The sequence below is a fragment of the Sceloporus occidentalis genome, unplaced genomic scaffold, assembly GCF_023333645.1.
Source record: "Sceloporus occidentalis isolate IW3139 unplaced genomic scaffold, rSceOcc1.0.p SCAF_247, whole genome shotgun sequence".
Lineage (NCBI taxonomy): Eukaryota > Metazoa > Chordata > Lepidosauria > Squamata > Phrynosomatidae > Sceloporus > Sceloporus occidentalis.
In genome coordinates, this window is record NW_028317227.1 from 220,462 (window position 1) to 243,705 (window position 23,244).

At 42.8% G+C, this 23,244-nt stretch overlaps 1 protein-coding gene across 1 annotated transcript in view; it reads left to right on the forward strand.

Annotated features, from left to right (window-relative positions):
• Positions 1–19,739, forward strand: part of LOC149276094 (E3 ubiquitin-protein ligase MID2-like) — a 96,065-nt gene extending 76,326 nt beyond the window's left edge. Inside the window, exon 9 of the mRNA XM_089503896.1 lies at positions 19,331–19,739. Coding sequence (XP_089360022.1) covers positions 19,331–19,739 — 409 coding nt within the window. The remainder of the gene's footprint in view (positions 1–19,330) is intronic.
• Positions 19,740–23,244: the final 3,505 nt, after the last annotated feature.

A 23,244-nucleotide genomic window follows, 5' to 3' on the forward strand; every position in this document is an offset into this window, starting at 1 on the left:
AAAAAAGCAAAACACCAAAACTAAAATAGGAGAAAAAAACAAGGTGCTTACCTGTAGCAGGTAGGACAGAAACAAAGGAATAAGGTAGGGGCAGGCAGGTGCGTAGCTAGAAACCACAGGGCCCTGGTGCGAAAATAGCCTAGGGGCAACTTCAGCAACTGGTCTGTGCCCCCAAACAACTTGTCTGTGCACTCTGGCACACATATATAAAGGCATTCTAACACATTTCACCCTGCTTACACATACATGGTTACACACAAACCCCTACAAATCCGTGCTCACACACACAATTACACATGTATGCTCACACACACACAAATACAAATCCATGTTCACACACACAATTACACATCCCTTTCTAAACAATTTTGAAACCGTATGAGGAGACAGGAAAAGAGGTCACACCGGCCCCCTACAAGCACAGGCCCCGTTGCTGCTGCAACCCCTGTAGCTATGCCACTGGGGGCAGGTTTTACACAAAAAAATCTGAGAAACAGAAACTTAGGCACAGACATACAGAGAACTGTAGCAGCACTCAAAACATGGAACCTCACACCCAGAGCCGGCCTTAGGCGTTGTGGCGCCCTGTGCGGACTACTCCTCTGGCGCCCCCCTCCAAACGACCCCCCCTTCTGCGCCTTCAAACTACACCCCCCCTTCTGCCCCTTCAAACTACACCCCCCCTTCTGCCCCTTCAAACTACCCCCCGCCCCTTCAAACTACACCCTCCCTCTGCCCCTTCAAACTACGCCTTCAAACTACACCCCCCCCACTTACCTTGTTGCCGGAGTCCTGTGGTGAGAGCGGGAGGCATCCGTCTTCTCGCTCTGCCGCGGTGCTGGCATTTCATGATCAGTTTTATAAAATATAAAAAAAAACATTTGTGTGATTATAAATGTAGAGCATTGAGTAAGGTGGAAAAGAACACTCATATACTTTGACCCACTTAATGTTATGTCCCTTCTGTTGATAACAACCATAACAATATGGTGGTGAAGTACTGAAATCCTTAAGATCCTTCCCACTCCCAGCGTTGCATGATTAAAATAAATTCAGACCAGGATGGTACAATATTTGAAGCAAGTGATTTAATAGAAATATTTATGAGCTTCTAAAACCGCAAGGAATATTTTGATAAAAAAAAGACTCATTTTAGATATTATAAATGCTTCCCAATTACCAAATTCAATAGTCAATACAGACTAATTTGAGGTTGCACTGCACATGTTGAAGGTATTCCATTTACCAGTTTGTGCATGCCTGTGTATAATAACCCAGAAACTTAAAAATAGGTCCATGCTTATGTATCTAGTGAGACTTCTACTTCAAACAATAAGCTAGGTGTGCACAAAGTAGTTAATGTTGACTTCCCATGCAATCCCTGTCCTTCCTTTCTTTTGTTTGTATGCATAATATTTTTAGTGGAGAAAGGCAGGGGCATACCTAGAGTATTTGGCACCCGGGGCGGATCCTGTAAGTGGCACCCCCCCCCCCACCAAATGTAAAGACATCTACAAAATTATGTAAAGAATATTTATTGGGGGGGTGTGGCCAACCGAGTTCCAAAATGGACGCGTGAGCTCTGAGCTCCGTCTACCCTCGTCCTTTATACTCACCGAACGGATAATTTTCGCCGATGATGGGCAAATCTAACAGGGCTGCGGCCACCCTGAAGACACACGGCACGAGGGAGAAGCAACCACTCACCTCTGTCCGTTCCTACTTTCTCGAGGGACTCCCTCCCTAGGCCTCTCTCAGCTCCTGGCAGCCCGCAGAGCGGTGTTTCGGAGGATGTGGTCTCCACACTCCCTCCTGATGATCGGGGGATGCCTACCCTGGACTCTTCTTGGCAGAATGCTCTCAAGCTTCTGCCCACGAAAGCGGACCTCATGTCAGTTGTTGATCGTGCGACACGTGGCATCCACGAGGTCCTTACTGAGATCAAATCGGACATGAAACACATCGGGGACCGCGTGGCAACGCTTGAGGCAGACACCACTAAAATCTCATCGACGGTGGACCTTCTCTCTGCCCAACTTCAAGATCAGGCAGGTACCATTGTGGGCATTACCCGGCGCCTCGACGTTATTGATAATAGGGGCCGTAGAAACAATCTACGAGTCCGTGGTGTCCCAGAGACGGTCGAGCTACCCGATATCGTACCTACTTTGTGTACGATCTTTAATTCGTTGCTGCAGAGGCCCTTGGATGCTCCGATTAAATTTGACCGTGCACATAGGGCACTGAGGCCTCGATCGGCTGACACCCAACCACCTCGTGATATTATCTGTCGGATACACGACTACTCTACCAAGGAGGCTATTTTGGCGCGCTATCGCCCGACGAATTCGGTCGCTTGGGAGGGCCACAAGATCTTGCTCTTCCCCGATCTCTCGCCGCAGACTTTGCAGTTTCAGCGCTCTCTTCGTCCCATCACGGAACTCTTACGCCGTTCCACGATCCCAGTGGGGTTTTCCCGCGGCTTTACTGGTCAGGCGAGACGGACGTACCTTTTCGATTCGTCAAGTGTCCGATATTCCGGACTTTCTCGATCGTCTTGATCTCCCTAAGGTACATGTTGACGACTGGGAATACAATTTCACTGCACCACCGCGACTTTCTGATCCTGCCCTGGCTTGGACTCCGGGTCCGCAGCGCCGCAAACGTCAACGCAATACGAAGGATCTGCCTGCCGCTTAGGCAACGCACTCTACCTGTCCATCATCCCATATCTGAGGTTCCTCCTGTATAAACATCTACACCGTCTCTTTGCTCACCTTCCTCCGGGATATTGTGGTTTACGCCTGGATCGCCCTTCTCTCTGCGTACTCACCTTGCTGGGTTTCCTACACGTGTCTCCTTCGCGGCTTTCGGGCTTGGATTGGATGCTCCTCTCGGGGACTGACTGTTCGTCTTCTCCTTTTCGCCGGAGGATAAGTTGTGGGCATTGTTGTACTGATGTTTCTCCTCTCCTTCTTCTCCCCCCCCCCTTTTTTTTTTTCTTTCTTCTTTTTCTCACCTTTTTGATGTCTTTCCTTTCCTCTGTCTCTATCTGCGGCGTGGTGGGTTGGAGTTCCTTTTTGGGACCTACTTTTCTGCACCACGCATTTGTTTTATATTTTCCCGGGGGGAGTCTCCCATTCACATTTTCCATTCTCTATCCCCCCCTCTTCTACTTCTGTTTTGTTCGGTGACCTTTATCCCCTTTTCTTATACTTTAAACATAGAGGGTATACTTGTTCTGCCTGATGTCTATTGATTCACTGTTTCCTGTTGGCCTATGCTGCCCTGCCAGAGCCAGAGGCGCTTTGCTTGGTGGTCCTGGTCTTAGATCGTCTTCTCGATCTGCTGGCTCACCTTTCAATGCTTTGGCATTTGACGATTGCTTCGTCTTGTTTTTGTGTTTTATTGTTATGGTTTTTGTTCTTTTTCATTTTATTGAGCGGTATCATTTGTGCTCCTAAGGGGTTCCTGCCATCCTCTCGATGTCTCCTGATTTGATCCATTTTACCTCTCTCAACATTAGGGGACTTAATAAACCCCAGCGACGCTCCAAGTTGCTGTATGTTTTGCGCTCTTTGAAAGCTAAGATTGCATACATTCAAGAAACACACTTTCTGGCTACTAGACAGTTTAGTTTGTCTGATAGATACTTTCATACTGTGTATTGTGCCAGTTGTTCAGATTCTAAAACCAAGGGGGTTGCTATTTTGATTCATAAGGACATCCCCTTTAAGGAGCTTGAGGTATGGCGGGACCCTGAGGGACGTTACCTCTTTCTTAAATGTTATATTGGTCAACAGAAGGTCACTATGGTTAATCTCTATGCCCCCAATAGGAACCAAGTTCTTTTTTTGGTGCGTGTTCTGGCTAAGTTATCAGTCTTTCAGGAAGGCCTTACGGTCTTGGGGGGAGACTTTAACATGGTTCTAAATCCCACCTTGGACTGTTCTGCCTCGTCCTCACATATCTCTTATTCCAATATCAACAGAGTGAAGAGGCAATTACACCTTAATCAGTTAGTTGATGTGTGGAGGGCGCAGCACCCTAGGGACAGGGACTATACATACTTCTCATCTCTCCATAACAGGTACACTAGAATTGATATGTTCTTTCTCTCCCATCACCACTTACCTTTCCTTCTCAAAACTGATATAGGTGTCCAAACTTTCAGTGATCACGCCCCTGTACACCTCTCCCTCGCCCTCCCTGATCTCCCTGCCCGGCTGTGGTCCTGGCGCTTAAATGAGAATCTTTTGGGTAACCCCCAAAACAACGTGGAAGCCCTGTCTGGTTGCCTCCGTACTTACTTTCAGGAGAATTCATCTCCGGAGACCCCGTTTTCCACTGTGTGGGAAGCCCACAAATCAGTCATTCGGGGACACCTGATTCAACTGGGCTCTCAGAACAAAAAATTGGAATTGTCCGCTATTGTTAATCTCACCCAACGGATTGCTCAGTTGGAACTGCGGCATAAGCATACTGGAGATGGAACTGTCCTTCTCCAGTTGCAGACTCTTAGGGACCAGTTGGCTTCCCTTTTGGATGCGAAGGTGAAACGCAATTTCCTGCTCCTTAGAAAACACTTTTACGAACTGGGTGATAAACCCGGTAAGTCTTTGGCCAGGGCCCTTTGTCATAAACGTTCGGCTACGTACATTCCTAAAATACGAGATGCACGGGGTTCTTTACACCATCGCTCTGAACACATTGCACATTGTTTCCAGTCTTTTTATCAAAATTTGTACAATTTACCTTTCTCGTCGGGCGATTCTATGCGGACCGCTGTAGACGCTTACTTATCTAAATACCAAAAGGCTAGTATCTCCAGGGTGGATAGAGATGCGCTGGACGCTCCCGTCACCATGGACGAAATTGATCAGGCCCTGAAACTTCTCCCTCGGGGCAAATGCCCGGGCCCGGATGGGTTCACTCCGCTCTATTATAGGAGGTTCTTTCCGGTTCTGGGCCCCCAATTACTGACACTTTTTGGTGCCCTCTCCTGTGGTACCCCACTCCACCCTTCCTCCAATTCCGCTGTGATTACTGTAGTCCCCAAACCTGGTAGGGACGCTGAAAGTTGTGGTAGTTATCGGCCTATCTCGCTGATAAACACGGACTTGAAGCTCCTAGCTAAAATTCTAGCGCTCAGGTTACAACCGTTGATTCCTTCCCTTGTCCACCCGGATCAGGTGGGCTTTGTCCCTGGCCGGGAGGCAAGGGATAACACTATTCGTCTCCTTGATTTGATTAATTACTCTCAGTTTCATAAACTTCCCTCGGTGCTGTTGTCAATGGATGCCGAGAAGGCTTTCGACAGGGTGTCCTGGCCCTTCATGTTCTCAGTTCTGTCGCGGGTGTGATTGGGTCCTGCTTATGTTTCTCTTGTCCAATCCTTGTATTCCGGCCCGTCTGCTCAGATCCGGGTGAATGGGATACTATCGGGTCGGGTTGCCCTGTCGAATGGCACCCGTCAGGGCTGTCCCCTCTCCCCTTTATTGTTTATTTTGTCCCTGGAGCCGTTCCTTAATGCCGTCCGCCTCAATCCTTCCATCACCGGTTTACGAGTCGGGGACACGGACCACAAGGTATTGGCTTATGCTGATGATGTGCTCTGCGTTTTGCAGAACCCGATAGATTCCATCTCTCATTTACTTCGAGAACTCCGTGCATTTCAGGTCATTTCCAACTATAAAATTAATCTCCAAAAGTCGGAGATCCTTGGGCTTGGCATAGCTGACTCGCTCCGTGTTCAGTGTGCTAATTCTTTCCCCTTCCAGTGGCGTTCGGACGCCATTAAGTACCTGGGCCTTTATATTTCTCCCTGCCTGTCTGAGCTCGCCAACCTCAATTTCACCAGGCTCCTCCGCTCCATTGATTATGATTTGAAAAAATGGTCCTTCCCCCATCTCTCCTGGTTTGGGAGGATGAGTGTGCTCAAAATGAACATCCTCCCCAGACTGTTATATCCCATTCAGACCCTCCCTATTTTCTTACCGAAGGCCTTTTTTAAGTCCTGTCATAGGACCTTCACGCGCTACGTTTGGGGAGGTAGGAAGCCTAGGCTCTCTTACTCCCATTTAACTAGGCCGAAATTGAAGGGGGGTATGGGGCTTCCTGACATCGAGCTTTATTGGATGGCCTCCCATCTTAGGCGCCTGGTGGAATGGTCCCTCTTTGTTCCCAAGCAGTGGGTTCATATTGAACACTCGTTATTCTCTCACCATATCTCTACTGTCCCATGGGTCCCTGAATCGCGGCGACTTCCGCTTATCCCACGCCATCCGACTATTTCGCCTACCCTGAGGGTTCTTAAGCGGGTCTTATCTAGGGGGCACCTCCTTTCTCACCCTAGTCCTCTTACGCCCATTTCACACAACCCCGCTTTTGGTCCAGGCCTGTCCTCTGCATTGTCTGGCCCTCTGCTGCCAGCTGGTGCCCACGTACTCCGTCTTCATCATGTGCTTCAAGGTTCCTCTGTGCGTCCCCTCCAGGATCTCTGTAAACTTCGTCCCATTCCTAAGCATTTCACCTTCTTTCATTTTCAACTTCAACACTTTGTTTCTGACCTCCTCAGGGATTCCCGGGTACTGCGCCCTCTTATGCCCTTTGAATCCTTATGTGCTGTGGGTAGGGAGACCCCGCATCTTCTATCTGACCTTTATTCAGCTGTTTTGGACGCCACTTGTAAGCTTAAACCCTACTACTATAGTTTATGGGAACATGAATTAGGGGTACAATTCTCGGATCGGGAGTGGAGCGATATCGCCTACCTGACTCATAGAGGGGTCATCTCCAGCAGGGCTCAGGAGTTAGCTTTTAAGATACTCACCCGTTGGTACAGGGTTCCGGCGGAACTACACAGGTTCCTTCCTCAGGTATCTCCACTATGTTGGCGCTGTGAATCCCATACGGGCTCCTACGTCCATATATGGTGGGACTGTCCACTGGTGCGTCCCTTTTGGTCCAGGGTGACGGCGGTGATCAGGGAGGTTTGCGACCCTGACTATCAATTGTCGCCCCAATTGGTTTTATTACAAGCCCCCCCCGTCCCGATAGGCGGTTATAAACGTTCTCTTGTTGTGCACTTTCTTAATGCGGCCAGGGCCTTAATCCCTCAATTTTGGAAATCTCATTCCACTCCTCCGATTCAGGTTTGGTTTCAGAAGCTAGTTTTCATTTGTCACATGGAATATCTGGTGATGTCCTCCAGGGGCCTGGCGCATAAGCATGATTTGCGCTGGTTCCACTGGAAGGTTTTCCTTCTCTCCTCGCGTTTTTCCTCCATTGTGGGTGTTGATGCTCCCCCATCCATTTCATGATTTTGTACTGCCCCCCCCCCTTTTTAATTTTTTTTGTGAGCCTATCGGACCTCTGTGGCAAGTGACTTTTATTTTGTTTTCTCTCTATTTTTTTCATCATGTCGTTGATACCGCTCATGTGCTGTTTTGTTGTGTTTGGTCGTATTCTGATCTCTGTGACTCTACATACTGAGGCAGTAAGCATACATTCACTGCCGGTACTTACCTGATCTTTACGTACCTTCATACTTGCTATTTTTGTTTCTTTCTTGAACCATGCTCTCTTACACTTACCTGTGTGTGATGGCTTTTGTGATTCTGCATATCTGTGTATTTGGGGTTTTGTCTCCTTCTGTCGCGCGGCCGTGTCTTCCACATTACATGTATTGTATTCATTGCATATGTTTCCAGTGACATTTCCTATCTACCATTCATTCCTGTATTTACTGTTTGGTTCTCTGTCATTGTGGTTCGTTTCACAATAAACAGAATTGATAAAAAAAAAATATTTATTGCACCAATTAGTAAACTGTATGTCAACTGTAAACAACAAGAAATCTGAAAAAAATAAATTTAATAAATAAAATAAATTAATAGTGCTTTCTTTAATAACTCTCCAAAAAAAACAGCGTCCACATTGCCCACATAGAACCTGACCAGCACCCAAATTACACACACATAGGATGTGCCATCTTTGCCCCCAAACACCCCAGCATGAGTCAGCATTGTTCCCAAACAGCCGAGTGTACGCCATCTTTGTCCCATGAACACACTACCTGTGCCATCTTTGTCCCATAAACACCCTGCCTGTGCCATTTTTGTCCCATAAACACCCTGCTTATACCATCTTTGCCTTTTTGACAAATCAACTATACACCTATGATTAACACAAACACTTTTACAGTCACTCACTAATTCACTTTCATTCACACAATCATTTATTCTTCACACAAATTATTTACACATTTATTGATGCATTCTCACAAATTCATTAATTCTCATTAATCCATTGATTTTCGCTCTCTCATTCTGACTCTTTATTTCAATATTCTTGCTACCCTCCTTTCTCCCTACCTACCCCATTCTCACTCCCTTCTCCCTATCTACCCCCTATCCCCCCGTCTCACTCCCTTCTCCCTATCTACCCCCTCCTAACTATCTACCCTCTGCCCCCTTTGAAGTTCACTTATCTTTCAGGAGTCCTGCGGTGGGGGTGCAAGGCCTCTGTCTCCCAGCTCTGCCACTGTATGGAACCGGCTTAAAATCACTCAAGGGAGCCGGAGGTCTGTTAAAGACCTCCGATACCGCTCTCTTGCGAGCCTGCTCCTCCAGCGGCGGACATTACTGTCCGTCTCTGGAGGGGTGCCGGCAAGTTGGCACCCCCCTGATGAGCGGCACCCGGTGCGGACCGCCCGCCCCCCGCTAGGTACGCTACTGGAGAAAGGTGCTCTTTTTATGTTTATTATTGCAATGACAGATTTTTCTGTATATAAAATACATCAACCCCAGACTCCAATCTCCAATTCCAAAACCCATATGCTGTTATTTTAAAACACCAGTGTTGGCATGCTCATATCAGCACTAAATGGAACTTCTTTTTAGATAGAGTAGATGGACGCACATATGTTTTTGTAAAGATCACAGCAATAACAGATGTCACTGTTATATGTGGAATTAAATCTGTTCATAAACAGTATTAAGTACAAAGCTTTATCCCTTTTTATCTATTACCTAATGACTTTGTGGTCTTTTTGTGAAAAGGGGTAAATTACCTACCTCATGTACCAGTTGTTAGTCAAATTAAATACGGATGTATGCCAAGCTCTAGCCCGGTATAGTAAGTTTTTTTTTTTCATACATGGTATCCACCACACTATGCCTTTTAGTGTCATAGGCCACATAAATGGCTTTTGTTCAGCTTAAAGGGACAGCTGGCTTTCACTGTAAGCCCCACTAGAAAAAGAATGCATATCTGCCATTCAATATGTGTGGCAGTGCTTAGTTACACCTGTCTTTCCTCAGGAAAGAGGACTGACAGCTTACCCTCAGGAGTAGTATGGACTGTTGTCTTGTATGTTCATGATTCTTTCTACGATTGGAGAAGAAAGTATGGTGTGGGTGGCTGCAGTGAGTTTCCCCACTTCAATAGCAACCTTGGACATTCTGAAAAAGGCATCAGCCTTCCCACTTTTGGAGTGCGCTTAAGTAAGTTATTAGTATCCACAATTTATTGGCTTTAAGGGAACAGGCAAAAGCGTAGTGAACAAACAATCCAAAGTTCGGTACTTAACACGAAGGTTTAGGAGCATATATCATGCAATACCATCAGAGAGGCATCCAATTGGCTCCAAATGTATCCTGCATGCCAGTGACCCCAAACATAACATTAAGAGCTATCTTCAGCACAAAGAAGAACAAGGAGTCCTGGAAGTGATGGTTTAGACTTCACAAAATCATGTGCAACTGAGGCTGCCTAGCTCCACAGAAGAACTTCCCTGTCGAGTTCCTTAAAACTGTATGCAAGTGTACTTAGAACAGTTAATCCTGATGCAGAAGGCAAAGGGTAGTCACACCAAATATTGATTTCATTTAGATTTTTCTTCTGTTGACTCATTTTGCATTGTTTTAATGATAAAATTAAAAACATGTCTAGTTTTGAAAATACCACATACTTTACAAAATCTTTTTACAGCTGCCTCACAGTTTTGCACAGTAGCGTATGTGGTATCCATGTCTTCAAAAGAAGTGGGAGATTATTTTGTTTGTCCTGTCCCAGGCATCCCAGTGTGCAGCATATATCCCAAAATGTGCCCTACGTGTGAAAAGGCAGAGAAAAAATATTTGTGCTTGTGGTGGGCCACATAGAAAGGTAAGTAGGATGTTACCCAGCATATCACATTAATAAAAATCTAGTCTGGAAACAATGATGACCAACTTTTATATTTAACCTTGTAGCAACCAAAATAGATGTAAATATCATGCCTATAGGGTGTTTTCCAAAACCAGGACAAATACTTTTTCTTTCATATGATGGTTTATATATTATCATTCCTAAAGTAAGCCCTACCTTTTCCGGGGAAAAAAACATGTGGGACTAATAAACAAAATGAGTAAGTGGGCAATCACAGTTGAATAAAGATATAGCAAAAACATGAAAATTGCTCTGGTCCTGTAGCACAAACATTGTAAAATAACCAGGATCATTAAGAGGTTAGTGTTTTAATTAAACTATTCTACAAAATTCTACAATTGTTTGGCTAGTCCACCTCTAATATTTTCTCCAACCTCTTCAACTTTTTTTCCTTTAAGTCCAAATTATGTCCTGATTGACCATTGTGAAAACTGTAGAAGATGAAGGTCCTTTATAAATCAGTAATAATATTTATAACAGCAATGCTGTCCTAGGTAAAGAAGATGATAGGTTACTTGACAAATCTTTGCTTATAGTAAAAGTGCTGGATAGTATTTTTTAACTGTCCTCTGAACTGCCTCAACCCCTTCCTTGGTAATTTTGTCAAGTTTTCTTATTATGTTTAGTAAAGAAAACTAAAATTAGGACAATTGTACCATCTGAGAATTATTCTGCTTATGGGACCTCGTATATCAACTGTTATATTCTGTGAATGAATAAACAGGTTTTTAAGAAAACTAAAATTAAGACTATGCTGTTGTAGAACATAACTGGCAGGGCGGTAAGAAGGGTGAGGCGAGTGAGCCAAGTGAGACACTCACCTCGGGTGCAGCTCCGAGGGTGCGCACAGCCGCCTTATCAGCAGCTGCGGCCTGCAGGACTGGTTGGGGAGATCACGTGAGCGTGCAACAGTGCATGGACATACAGAAACTATCTCCTGGGGAAGCTAAGAGCGAAACGCGTCGAGAGAGCAGTTTTAAAAGACATTTTCTACCATGCTGTGGACTCTGAGGATCAAGGAACATTAAATCTACTGTACACGGTTATTGCCATTTGCGCTTAACCCAATTGTAAGTGCAATTCAACTTCCTATGGATTCCATGATCAGAGTTACTATCACTATTGCGGTCTGTTTTATCAATTTTTAATAGTTTTAAGACAATATTAAAGAGATTTTTCCAAAGAATCATCAGATGGGCTTGATATTTCTACTTTATTTGTGAGTGGTACTTACACCTCTACATATTCATTGTTTTACTTAATTATATTACGCTATTTTAATTTTTTTTTCCCTTCCATGTTATTGTGCCCCAACTTTGGATCTATTCGTATTGTTGCACTCTGAGGAAGAGTGATATTTGGGCAGACGCAGACACTGGGAAGTATAATATATTTATAGCACTTCTGTACACGTGTTGGTGGGGATCTGGGTGCTTTCTGAAAAAGAATTGTTGCACTACATAAAGATGGCCTAGGCTATAAGAAAATTGCCAAGCCCCTGAAACTGAGCTGCAGCACGGTGGGCAAGACGATACAGCGGTTTTACAGGACATGTTCCACTCAGAACAGACCTCGCCATGGTCGACCAAAGAAGTTGAGTGCATGTGTTCAGCATCGTATCCAGATGTTGACTTTTGGAAAAAGACTTATGAGTGCTGATAGCATTGCTGCAGAGGTTGAAAGGGTCACCCTGTCAGTGCTCAGACCATACGCCGCATACTGCATCAAATTGGTCTGCATTGCTGTCGCCCCAGAAGGAAGATGATGTACAAGAAAGATGATGCACAAGAAATCCCGCAAACAGTTTGCTGAAGACAAGCAGACTAAGGACATGGATTACTGGAACTGTGTCCTGTGGTCCAATGAGACCAAGATAAACTTATTTGGTTCAGATGGTGTCAAGCGTGTGTGGCGGCAACCAGGTGAGGAGTACAAAGACAAGTGTGTCTTGCCTACAGTTAAGCATGGTGGTGGGAGTGTCATGATCCCCTCCCTTCGGAGACTGGGCCGCAGGGCAGTATTCCAACATAAGGACCCCAAACACACCTCCAAGACGACCACTGCCTTGTTAAAGAAGCTGAGGGTAAAGGTGATGGACTGGCCAAGCATGTCTCCAGACCTAAACCTATTGAGCATCTGTGGGGCATCCTCAAACAGGGGAGCGCAAGGTCTCTAACATCCACCAGCTCTGTGGTGTCGTAATGGAGGAGTGGAAGATGACTCCAGTGGCAAGCTGTGAAGCTCTGGGGAACTCCGTTCCCAAGAGGGTTAAGCCAGTGCTGGAAAATAATGGTGACCACACAAAATATTGACACTTTGGGCCCAGTTTGGGGTGTACTCACTTTTGTTGCCAAGGTTTAGACATTAATGGCTGTGTTGAGTTATTTTAAGGGTACAGCAAATTTACACTGTTATATAGGATGTATACTCGCTACTTTACAATGTAGCAGAGTGTCATTTCTTCAGTGTCACATTTAAAATATTTAGAAAAATGTGAGGGGTGTACTCACTTTTGTGTATATGGGCAATGTTTATGTGTGTATGGGCAGGCATATGTGTGTGTGTGTATAGGGTAGGTGTGTATAAAAGCATTGTGTATGTGTGTGTGTAAAAGGGCAGTATATGTGTCTGTGTAGGCATGTGCAAGGGCAGTGTATATGTATGTTTATGGGGAGCCATGTATGTGCTGCTGCATACCTTGTGAACAGCCTTTCCCCTGTTCCTCCAATCAGGGGAGACGGTTAATAAAGATAGTGATGGCACTTTCTCAGATGGCACAGGAAAGCTGTGAGACAAACATGATACAGAGACAAGCTTTTTTATGGGCACAGATGGCCCATACAAGCTGTTTGGGGTCACAGACGGAGTGTTTGAGGGCAAAGATGTCACAGGAAAGCTGCTTGGGGCACTGATGAGGTGGTTGAAGACACAGACGTTGTGGGAGACTAGCAACACCTCTATTAGGGGTGGCTAGGGTGACCACATTTTATTTCTGCCATTCAGGGACAAAGTATAGAGCTGATTGGATTAGACAAGTAGGAGTATTTGATATAGCTCACATACACACTGATTCACATATGCACACACCATCACATGCACATAAAATACATTTTATATTATATAAATCATTAGGAAGTTATGGTGTACCATCTTCAATGTTTGGCTCAGCATATAGTGATGGGAGTTATAGTGTACCACTGTAAGTCCCTGGCTCACTATATAACGACGTTGTACCACTGTCAGGGTCAGCATATAATGACCGCCCTCATTATCTGGCCTACTGTTTAATGATGGGAGTTATGCAGTACAACTAAGTGTCTGGCTCAATATATAGTAACATGATTTATGCTGTAGCACATGTACACTATTAGCTGTGCTGTATCATATCTCTGTCTGTATACTGATGATGGCTTCAGGAATGCCAAAGGTTACTTTACTGTCCATATTCCATTAGGTTCATGCAAAACACTTGCTCAGGCCTCAACCAAACCAAAATGTGAATAAATCACTGCGTTTGGGAAAGTGTATATTATTATTTTTAACCCCTTAACGACAAAGCCTGTACATGTACAGGGTCACGATGCAATGCATTGGTGACAAAGCCAATGCTGTTAAATACCTGCATTGCCGCACAAGTGAGGCTGGCCGTGGATTATGGGTGGAAACCCCTCCCCGAAAAAAACCCCGTTTTAATGAGCAAGTCCTACAATTAGCGCTATATCTTCACAAAACTTGTTGCATAGAAAGAGTTAAAATATTGGCCTTTTAAATGCCCTTGGGGTGCCTAGTTTAAAAAAAATTATGATTTGATGGGGTAAATTGAATTGGCCGTCTTCAAAGATGTCCCAGATATGGGACATGGGTACAGACTGACCAGATGTCCAAATACCAAAAAATGCACACCTCACAAAGGTGGCCTTTTACCTCCCAAATAACCAAACACATGTATGGGGTGTATAGCTTTATTCAGGAGATGTTATTGAACACATATTGAGATGTTGTTTGACAGGGACATATACCAGGAGCGGTAAATTCATACCTGAAGTAAAATGCGTGTCTAAAAAAACACACAATAAAATACTACAGCAAACAGTAACAAAGGCTGCTGCTAAAATGTGTGCATGGAAAAAGTTAAAATACCAGCATTTGATATTACCAGGGGTGTATATTTAAAAAAAATATATGGTTTGATGGGGTAAACTGAATTGGCCTGGTTCAAAGATATCCTAAATAAGATATGTGGGCAGAATTTTTAACATGTCAAAATTCCAATTTGAAAAATGCACACCTCCAAATTGTGGCGTTTGGAAAGCAAACGTAGATCGCTTTCTGCACCCGGTCCGGGCCGTCAATTGTCATTAAGGGGTTGAATGCATTACATCATTGATTTACAAATATTTATAGGCTTTGAAGCTAAATATTTGTAGGCCAAGCAAAGAAATTCAAGATCCAGGAAATGGTACTTCCATATAGTTCTATTTAAAATAATCCATAAATGAACCAGCATCTCATGGTTTACTAGCTCCTGAAATCGTAGGGGATCTTATTCACCATGGCTCCTGGAATTTTTCAAATCCTTAGAAAAATTGGCAGGTTGTATTTTTCATTGATAGATTTATGTTTTAGAATTAGGTGTATTTTATTTACAAACACCAATGAATGAATACTATAGCCGTTGCTGCCGCCCAAGAGTGATGGGAGTTTGAGCGCAGGGCTTTCTTCTGTCTGTATTTCAATTTTGTATTTCACAGCTAGGTTACTATTGCTGCCGCCCACCCCATGTGGTCCCTATTAAGGGCTAATAAATGTGTAGGGGTTTAGAGAATACCCCTCTTTGTCTCATTAGAGATTTTTACCTTTAGCTCACAGCAGCGAGGTGAATTGTGTAGTGTAGGACTTGCCTAAGAGGTTTGCCGTAACGTGGCAGGCGAGCTTCCATTTTAATGGCCATTGGAGTGAAACTAAAAACCTCCATTTTGTCTAAATAAGCACAGGTGTTTGGGATAGTGCGCAGGTAACTATTTTTTGGTGTTTGTTCTATGTATTTTGAGCTGATGAATACTATAGCCGTTGCTGCCGCCCAAGAGTGATGGGAGTTTGAGCGCAGGGCTTTCTTCTGTGTGTTTGTATTTTATTTACATACTAGTATTTTTATTGTTGTATTCGTTCATATACTATACTATATGGACAAAAGTATTGGGCCCCCTGACCACTACCACAGCAAGGACTTTTAAGATATCTAAATGCATAGACATTAATATGAAGTTGGTCCCCCTTTGCAGCTATAACAGCTTCCACTCTTCTGGGAAGGCTTTCCACAAGATTTTGGAGAGTTTCTGTGGGAATTTTCGCCCATTTAGCCCCTTGATGACAATTGACGGTCCGGACACGTCACGTGAAAAAAAACTGTTAACGTCAATTGACGTGCCAGGACCGTCATGACTTCAAACGGGTGCAGAAAGCAATCTACATTCGCTTTCTGCACCCAAACAGTGTTGCTGTAATACCTCGATGTTGAGGCATTCAGCAACACCGAGCGTCAACATCCGCCATACACTGTATGGCGGCGGACCCCCATTCTCAATGGTGTTGCTGAAATGCCTCGATAGCAAGGCATTCAGCAACACCGAACACCCACCCCAGGACTCCAGAGAGCCACTGCGGAATTTTGCCACTTTCAAGATGGTGGCGCATCCTTTCAAAAAATGAAAAGAGGTACTGCATTCAACCATGCAAGTTAATGGACCCCAGCTTTCTAATCACAATGTGATTAGTAAAATAAATGTAAAAATAAAATGGTAACATGTAAAAAATGTCACCATCAGGGGAACCTTCCACTTCCAAAAAATGTTTTTAAAGAAGGCCAAACAAATATTTTTTATGAGCAAGTCCTAAAATTAGCGCTTTTTATCACATGGAAAGAGTTAAAATACTGTCATGTTAAATGCCCATGGAGCGTCTACTTTTAAAAACGGAATGATTTGATGGGGTAAATTGAATTGGCCGGTTTCAACAATGTCCCAGTTAACACACAGGGAAGGATGACCACATGTCTAATTTCCAATTTAAAAAAAGACATACCTCCCAAATGTGGATTTTTAGCCCCCAAACAACCCGACAAACCCATGCATGGGTGGTATCACTGTACTCACGAGATGTTGCTGAACACATATTGGGGTTACGGCACTATTCGGCTACGCCTTGGCGAGCTGCGGTGCCACGAAGTTAAAGACACCGGACCAGTTCCTGAGCCCTTCCTCGCTAGTGTCGGCTAGCGCTAGAAGCGATTAAACATTTCGGTCCCGGCAGGAAGCATCGTAGAACCGACGGGTATACCCAGTCGGGATACAAGGCGTGCACCTCACAGAATATAGTAGTTTTTTTCATTAGCTTTTATAGATGAATAAATTTATCAAGTACATTTCAGAAAAAAAGTCGTTTTTTTCAAAATGTTTAACCGTATGCTTTTTTTTAAAGTAAGTGATATGATACCATCAAAATAATGACCTATAAAGAAAGCCCTCCTTGTCCTAAAAAAAAAATATACTTGTGTGGGTTCAGTAAACGGGAAAGAAGAAAATTACAGCTAAACACGAGTACCGCAGAAATGTTAAAACAGCCATTGCCACAAAGGGTACAAAAAATAAAATCAGCCATTGTCACAAAGGGGTTAATCAGTAGAGCTGAAGTGGACATATCAAGACGTTTTGGACAATGCTATGCTTCCAACTTTGTGGGAACAGTTTGGGGAAGTCCCTTTTACTACTCTAGAATGACTGTGCCCCAGCACACAAAACAAGGGCCATAAAGACATGCTTGAAAAAATCACCACAGGAACGCTCCAAAATCCAGTGGAAAGCCTTCTCAGAAGAGTGGAAGCTGTTATAGCTGCAAATAAGAGGATCAGCTACATATTAATGTCTATGTATTTAAAAGTCCCTGTTGGTGTAATGGGCAGGTGTCCATATAGTGTTCTCATAAAAGAGGTAACCCTCTTTAAACACTCATTGCTCACTTAAAATGTGCTTTATTTTTAAATCTTTATTTACCCAACATTATTGCAATCATTTGTTTTTCTTTTTTCAAAAATGGTTACTTCTCCGGGCGATGAATTAACATGAAAAACACTTTAATTCTATAACTTAAAGATTGTATAAAATCTTAATAAATACAGATTAATACCGAGAGCACTTTATTTTTGTGTAAATTCATGCTAAGTAACATATCTTTATAAATCTGTTCTAATATTATTAATGTCCTTATTTTTTTTTATCTACTTTCCTCAAAATAACCTTTGTAAAAGGAGGCACAATTTTCTGTTCCTGCCTCAGGTACAAAAGAAGCTAACTACGGCTCTGATAACTGGTAATATGTTCATTTACTGTCTCCTGTATAACTTAGTTAAATCTGTGGCTTAGTGGATAGAGTCTAATATCAATGACTGATGATTGTTTAATGCACTCATTTAAGTATCATTTATTTCTTTGCCAAGCTGCTGATACACACTAGATAACACACTAGACAAAAGGACATGTTAGCTATTACTGTTTGTGCGTTGTGTGGCTTCTCTTGCTTACTCTGAAAATGCCTTTTGAAACTGTGTAAAAACTGTGTAAAACTTTATTTCTTTGACTTGAACTAATTGATGGAGACTGTTTTATGGTACTCCCACAAAGCTGTTTACTTACAATAATGTTATTAGTGTACGTTTGTGAAGGAACACCTGTGCACATGTCTTTTTTATTCTCAATGTGCAGTGTTTAGTTTACCTTAAGCCTTCAGTAGATGGCTTGCACAACAACCTATGGTTTTTATGTTCGTTTGGTCCCTTTTTTATCTTTTCGTTTTGAAAATGTTCATTGAATGCATGTCTAAGCAAGTTATTATAACTTCTAATGGCTCTGTGTGATCTCTGCACTCTGCTTCTCCCCCTGGGTCACACACTACGTGGTCAGTTCGTTCCTGACAACTCCAATTATGGTGATGCTGTCAACTCTGCTTAAAAATTTCACACAGTCTGTTTAACATGCAGTGTGCAGTCCTCGAACATTCATTTTTAATAAGGTACATTGCTCTTTAGGCTTTCGAAGCACAAAAAAATGCACTCCTTTCCGCAGAGGTGTTCATAATGTTTAGATTTCAGCACTGTGGAAAACTGTTTTGCCAAGTTATTAAAGAAAACCCGCAAGCAAAATCACTGCTCAATGTCGGCATATTACCCAGAATCCTAGAGTAGTAACAATCTGCAGTTAATACATTTTTAACATTGTTGTGCATTAGTCTGTGAATAGGCACTGAAAATGCTAGGTTCAGATGTTGACGTCTTGCTTCTGTTAAGTAAAAGGTCGCTTAGAGAAAACTTCAAAGATACTTTTTATGTTTTGGGCAACAAAAAAAAAACTAAGCCGTTATTAAATTACATTTATTAAAAAGTGTCAGCAGATTTTATAGCACTATCACAACAAAGACAAGATTACAATTGACAATAACATAAACACACATTAAGACATACTGATTGAAAAGGAGAAGAAGTCCCTGCTCTTGCGTGCTTACATTTTCTTAGTAGGTTGAGGAGGAATGAGACAAAAGGAGAGGACTGCTTTGGTGAAAATTATTTCATTGTAGCGAGGTTGATGTATAAAAATTGAAAATTGCAATAATCCAGGCTGAATATGACAGGGAAATTGATTAGTATTGCAGTAGCCCCTTGCGTGAAAAAAGAATGTAAGTGTTAAGAGGAGATTTGAGTTAAGTGTAACATAAAGGTAGCAAATAAAGTTCAGTTAGTGAGGCAAGTTACAAGGGAGGGTGAGAGGACAGGAGAAGAAAGATAAATTAGCATACATTTGCTACTGGAATCCAAAAGAACAGATTACTTGTCAGGGAGAAGCTATAGATAGAGGAGAGTAGGGTATACCAATTTATAGCAGTAAAGGAGACAAAACGAGTGCTAGAGAAGAAATGGCCATAGAGGTAGCATTTGAGCTAAGAGGGAGCTATGCTATTGGTGCCACCAGAGTGAAGCATTTGCAGGAGAAAGTTGTGGTCAACTATGTCGAAGGCATCACGGTGTCAAAACAGCAAAATGTTTATAAATGTTTATTTTTTTTGTCCTCAGGTATGCAATAGGAATTGCTTATAAGTCTGCCCCAAGGAATGAATGGATTGGAAAGAACACCTCTTCATGGGTCTTCTCTCGTTGCAACAATAACTTTCTCGTGAGACACAATAACAAAGAAATTATTTTGGATGTTCATCCACAGCTTAAGCGCTTAGGTGTTCTTCTTGACTATGACAACAACACATTTTCTTTCTACGATCCAGCCAATTCCCTTCATCTATATACTTTTGAGATCTCTTTTATTCTTCCTGTATGCCCCACCTTCACTATATGGAACAAGTCTTTGATGATCCTCTCAGGACTCCCGGCACCTGATTTTATGGACCCATTCACACCTCAGCAACAAGAGTGTATTGGTAGACTGCAAGAATCACCATATGTTTCTGGACTAAAGGCTTGTCAATAAATCCCAAACTAGTATCCTATGGCTCTGTAACATTAACCTAACACTGTTTGCTAACCTTTAATATAAAGAGGAGGTCCAGGAAGGATCATTTTAATTTAGCACAGTAAGCCAAAAACTATTAAATGCTCCTCCCTCTTACAAGAACTTCTCACCTACCTTAAACTGTAGATATTCTAAAGGTGGATTGTTAAATCATTTAGCTTAGTATTCAAATTATAGCTATCACAATGATATTTATGTAGCGGTCTCTTAATTCAGCCCCATGTTTGCTAAATATGCTGTATTTCACAAGATACAATGGTTACTTGAGCAAACTACAAAATGTCTTCCAGGAGTAGATTTACTTTATGTATAGAAATATTTAATCTGCCTGACTTGGTTTAAAGATAATGTGCTATGATTAGTATCCAATGTATTGAAGAAATATGAAGGTGATTGTGTTTGTCTTACTGTTTAAATTTGTATTCTTAAAAGCACAAAGTGTATTAAAATGTTGGGCTGAATTGCTTTTAAGAGTTTAATACTAAAATATTTATTTAAAAAAGATTGATATACAAAAGTTTTTTTTTTTACTAATTGATTGTAAAAAAAATATGTAAAAGAGTAGACCAAATTGAACTACATAGTGAAAGGTACAAAGGACTGAAGCATAATGCAACATTATATCACTGTACACTAAAAAAAATAGATCCACCGAACCTTTTTTATTTTTTATTTTTAGAAAAAAACAGCTCCCTGTCTATACTATAGATTTATACTGATGTCAGCATACATAGATCACCTGTATACACATTTATGATATACTGTATATGCTATGCGCTATTTCTTGCAAATAGTTCCATAACCTTGTTGTCAAATATTTGCATACTCTCATTACTCATTATTAGGCAGATGTTATTGCCAATAACCTCACATATATATTATCCACAAACGAACAATACATCCAGTAGGACTATTCTGGTAAACATTGATAATATCTGTTACACAAAATAGATGAAAATACTCTTGCAGGTATATAGTGTAACATTGGAGTAATATGTGGTGAGAAATCGGTACAATATGTTTGAGTTGCTGGGGAATTACTGGACAGACTTAGGTAAGAAAAGAGGAGACCATGAAAGACAACAGGGTGTATTCAATAAAAAGAGTTAGCAGTATACTTGCAGTGGCGTACCTGGGGGGGTGCCCCCAGGCCGGCATTGGGTGCGCACACCTCCAGAGACTGACTAGAATGTCCACATCTAGAGGAGCAGGCTCGGTTGGGGAGATCAAAGATCTCCCTCGAACACTCTTAAAATCAGTCAAGGGAGCGTTAGGTCTGTTAATGCAGACCCCCAATCCTGCTCCGTTGCAATGTGTGCAACTGCTGCTGTGTGTTGGGATTTGGTATCATATCTTGGCACACAACACTAAAGCCACACCCACCACTCACTGCACCGGAAGGACACAGAAGAAGAAGAGCCAAGAGAAAGAACGAAGAGGAGGAGGAAAAAGTGACAGGGACAAGGTAGGAAGACATTGAGAGAGAGGGGGGAAAGAGATAGGGAGGTAAGAAAGCATTAGTAAGTATGAGAGTGATGGGAGTTATACTGCACTATTTTCAATGTCTTGTTCAGCGTATAGTGGTGGGATTTATGCTGTACTCCATCAGTGCCTGGCTCAGTATATATGGGGGTATCCTCTAAAGTAGATCATAACGCCCATCACTTTATACTGAGCCAGACATTACATTATATGAATGTACAGTATTTGCTCGATTATAAGACCCCCCAAAATCTGAAAATTTAGGGGAAAAAAGCCTGAATATAAGACTACCCTATAGGAAAACAGTTTTACTAGTAAATATTAATTAATGTAAACTGTGTTCATATTTAATAAAAGCTATGATTGAGAAGAATATTATACTCCCCTATATGCCATTCTGCCTCCCTGAAATGTCTTATACCTTCCTATATGCCACTCTGCCCCATGATATGCCTTTTAACCCCTATATGCCACTCTGCCTCCAGAAATGCCTTATACCCTCTTAAATGCCACTGTGCCCCATGATATGCCTTTTAACCCCCTATATGCCACTCTGCCTCCAGAAATGCCTTATACCCTCCTAAATGCCACTGTGCCCCATGATATGCCTTTTAACCCCCTATATGCTACTCTGCCTCCAGAAATACCACTTTGACATATAGGGGGTTAAAAGGCATATCATGGGGCAGAGTGGCATTAAAGGGGGGATATGAGGCATTTCAGGAGGCAGAGTGGCATATAGGGGGTTAAAAGGCATTTCTAGAGGCAGAGTGGCATAAAGGGGGTTAAAAAGCATATCATGGGGCACTCTGCCTCCAGAAAAGCCTTTTAACCACATATATGCCACTCTGCCTCCAGAAGTGCCTTTTAACCCCCTATGTACCACTCTGCCCCCTGAAATGCCTCATGCCCCCCTATATGCCATTCTGCCCCATGATATGCCAGTGCTTCTGACTCCCTGGTGTCTAGTGGGGGCAGTGGGTGGAGGCCGGCGTTAGTTCCGGCGGCGCTGCTATGACGGAACACCGAAAGGTCATGTGACGCCGGAAGTGCCAGCAGCAGCGGGGGTTGTCTGCGTCTACTGCAGCGCTGCGCGGGATCTGGATCCTAGTCTTGTAGTCAGACCTCTATTTGAGGTCTGATTATAAGATGACCTCGATTAAAAGACGATGGGTATTTTTAAGAGCATTTGCTCTGAAAAAAACCTTGTCTTATAATTGAGCAAATATGGTATATAGCGCCAGCCGATTCTGTAGCGCTGTTACATTGTCAGTAAAATAAAAAATACGTAAACCAACACAAAAGAGGGCCCTGCTCTTGCAAGCTTACAATCTAGTTGACTGTGGTACAGCATAAGTCCTATCTCTATATACCGCCGTCAATGTCTGCCTCAGGGTGACCAGGACATGTAAACGTTTTTCATATTGATGACCAGCCCAGATAAAATGCTGCCCTGCAGTATGTGGAATGTATAGACTCATGGAAGGGAACCAATGAGTTGGTTATACATTATCCATACTGCAGAGCAGCACGTTATATGGTCTGGTGTCCTGGAAAACATGGCTGATGTAGTCACCCTACTCTCAGTAAATAATGATAGCAGTTATGCTGTACCACCATCAATGTCTGGCTCAGTGTATAATGATAGTAGTTATGCCCTTTTTAAGTGTATTGTATGTGTGGGGGGTTGCCACATTCAGCATCCGCCCCAGGTGCCAAATACTCTAGGTACGCCCCTGTATACTTGCGGTAAGACACTTTCGCTTCGATGTTCATTACAAAGGGCCAACACTAACATTTTTTTCCAGAGTGAAATGCTGAGCTGGCCCAGTGCAATGCATAATTAAATGTGTAAGAAGACCCTTTGATTTAACTATACATTGTATAGGGCCACCTAAGTTCTGCCTGCATCAGAAGCTCACTGGGGCTGGACCTTTGTGATGTATAGTGAAGTGAAGGAGCTGAAGCACAACTAACACAA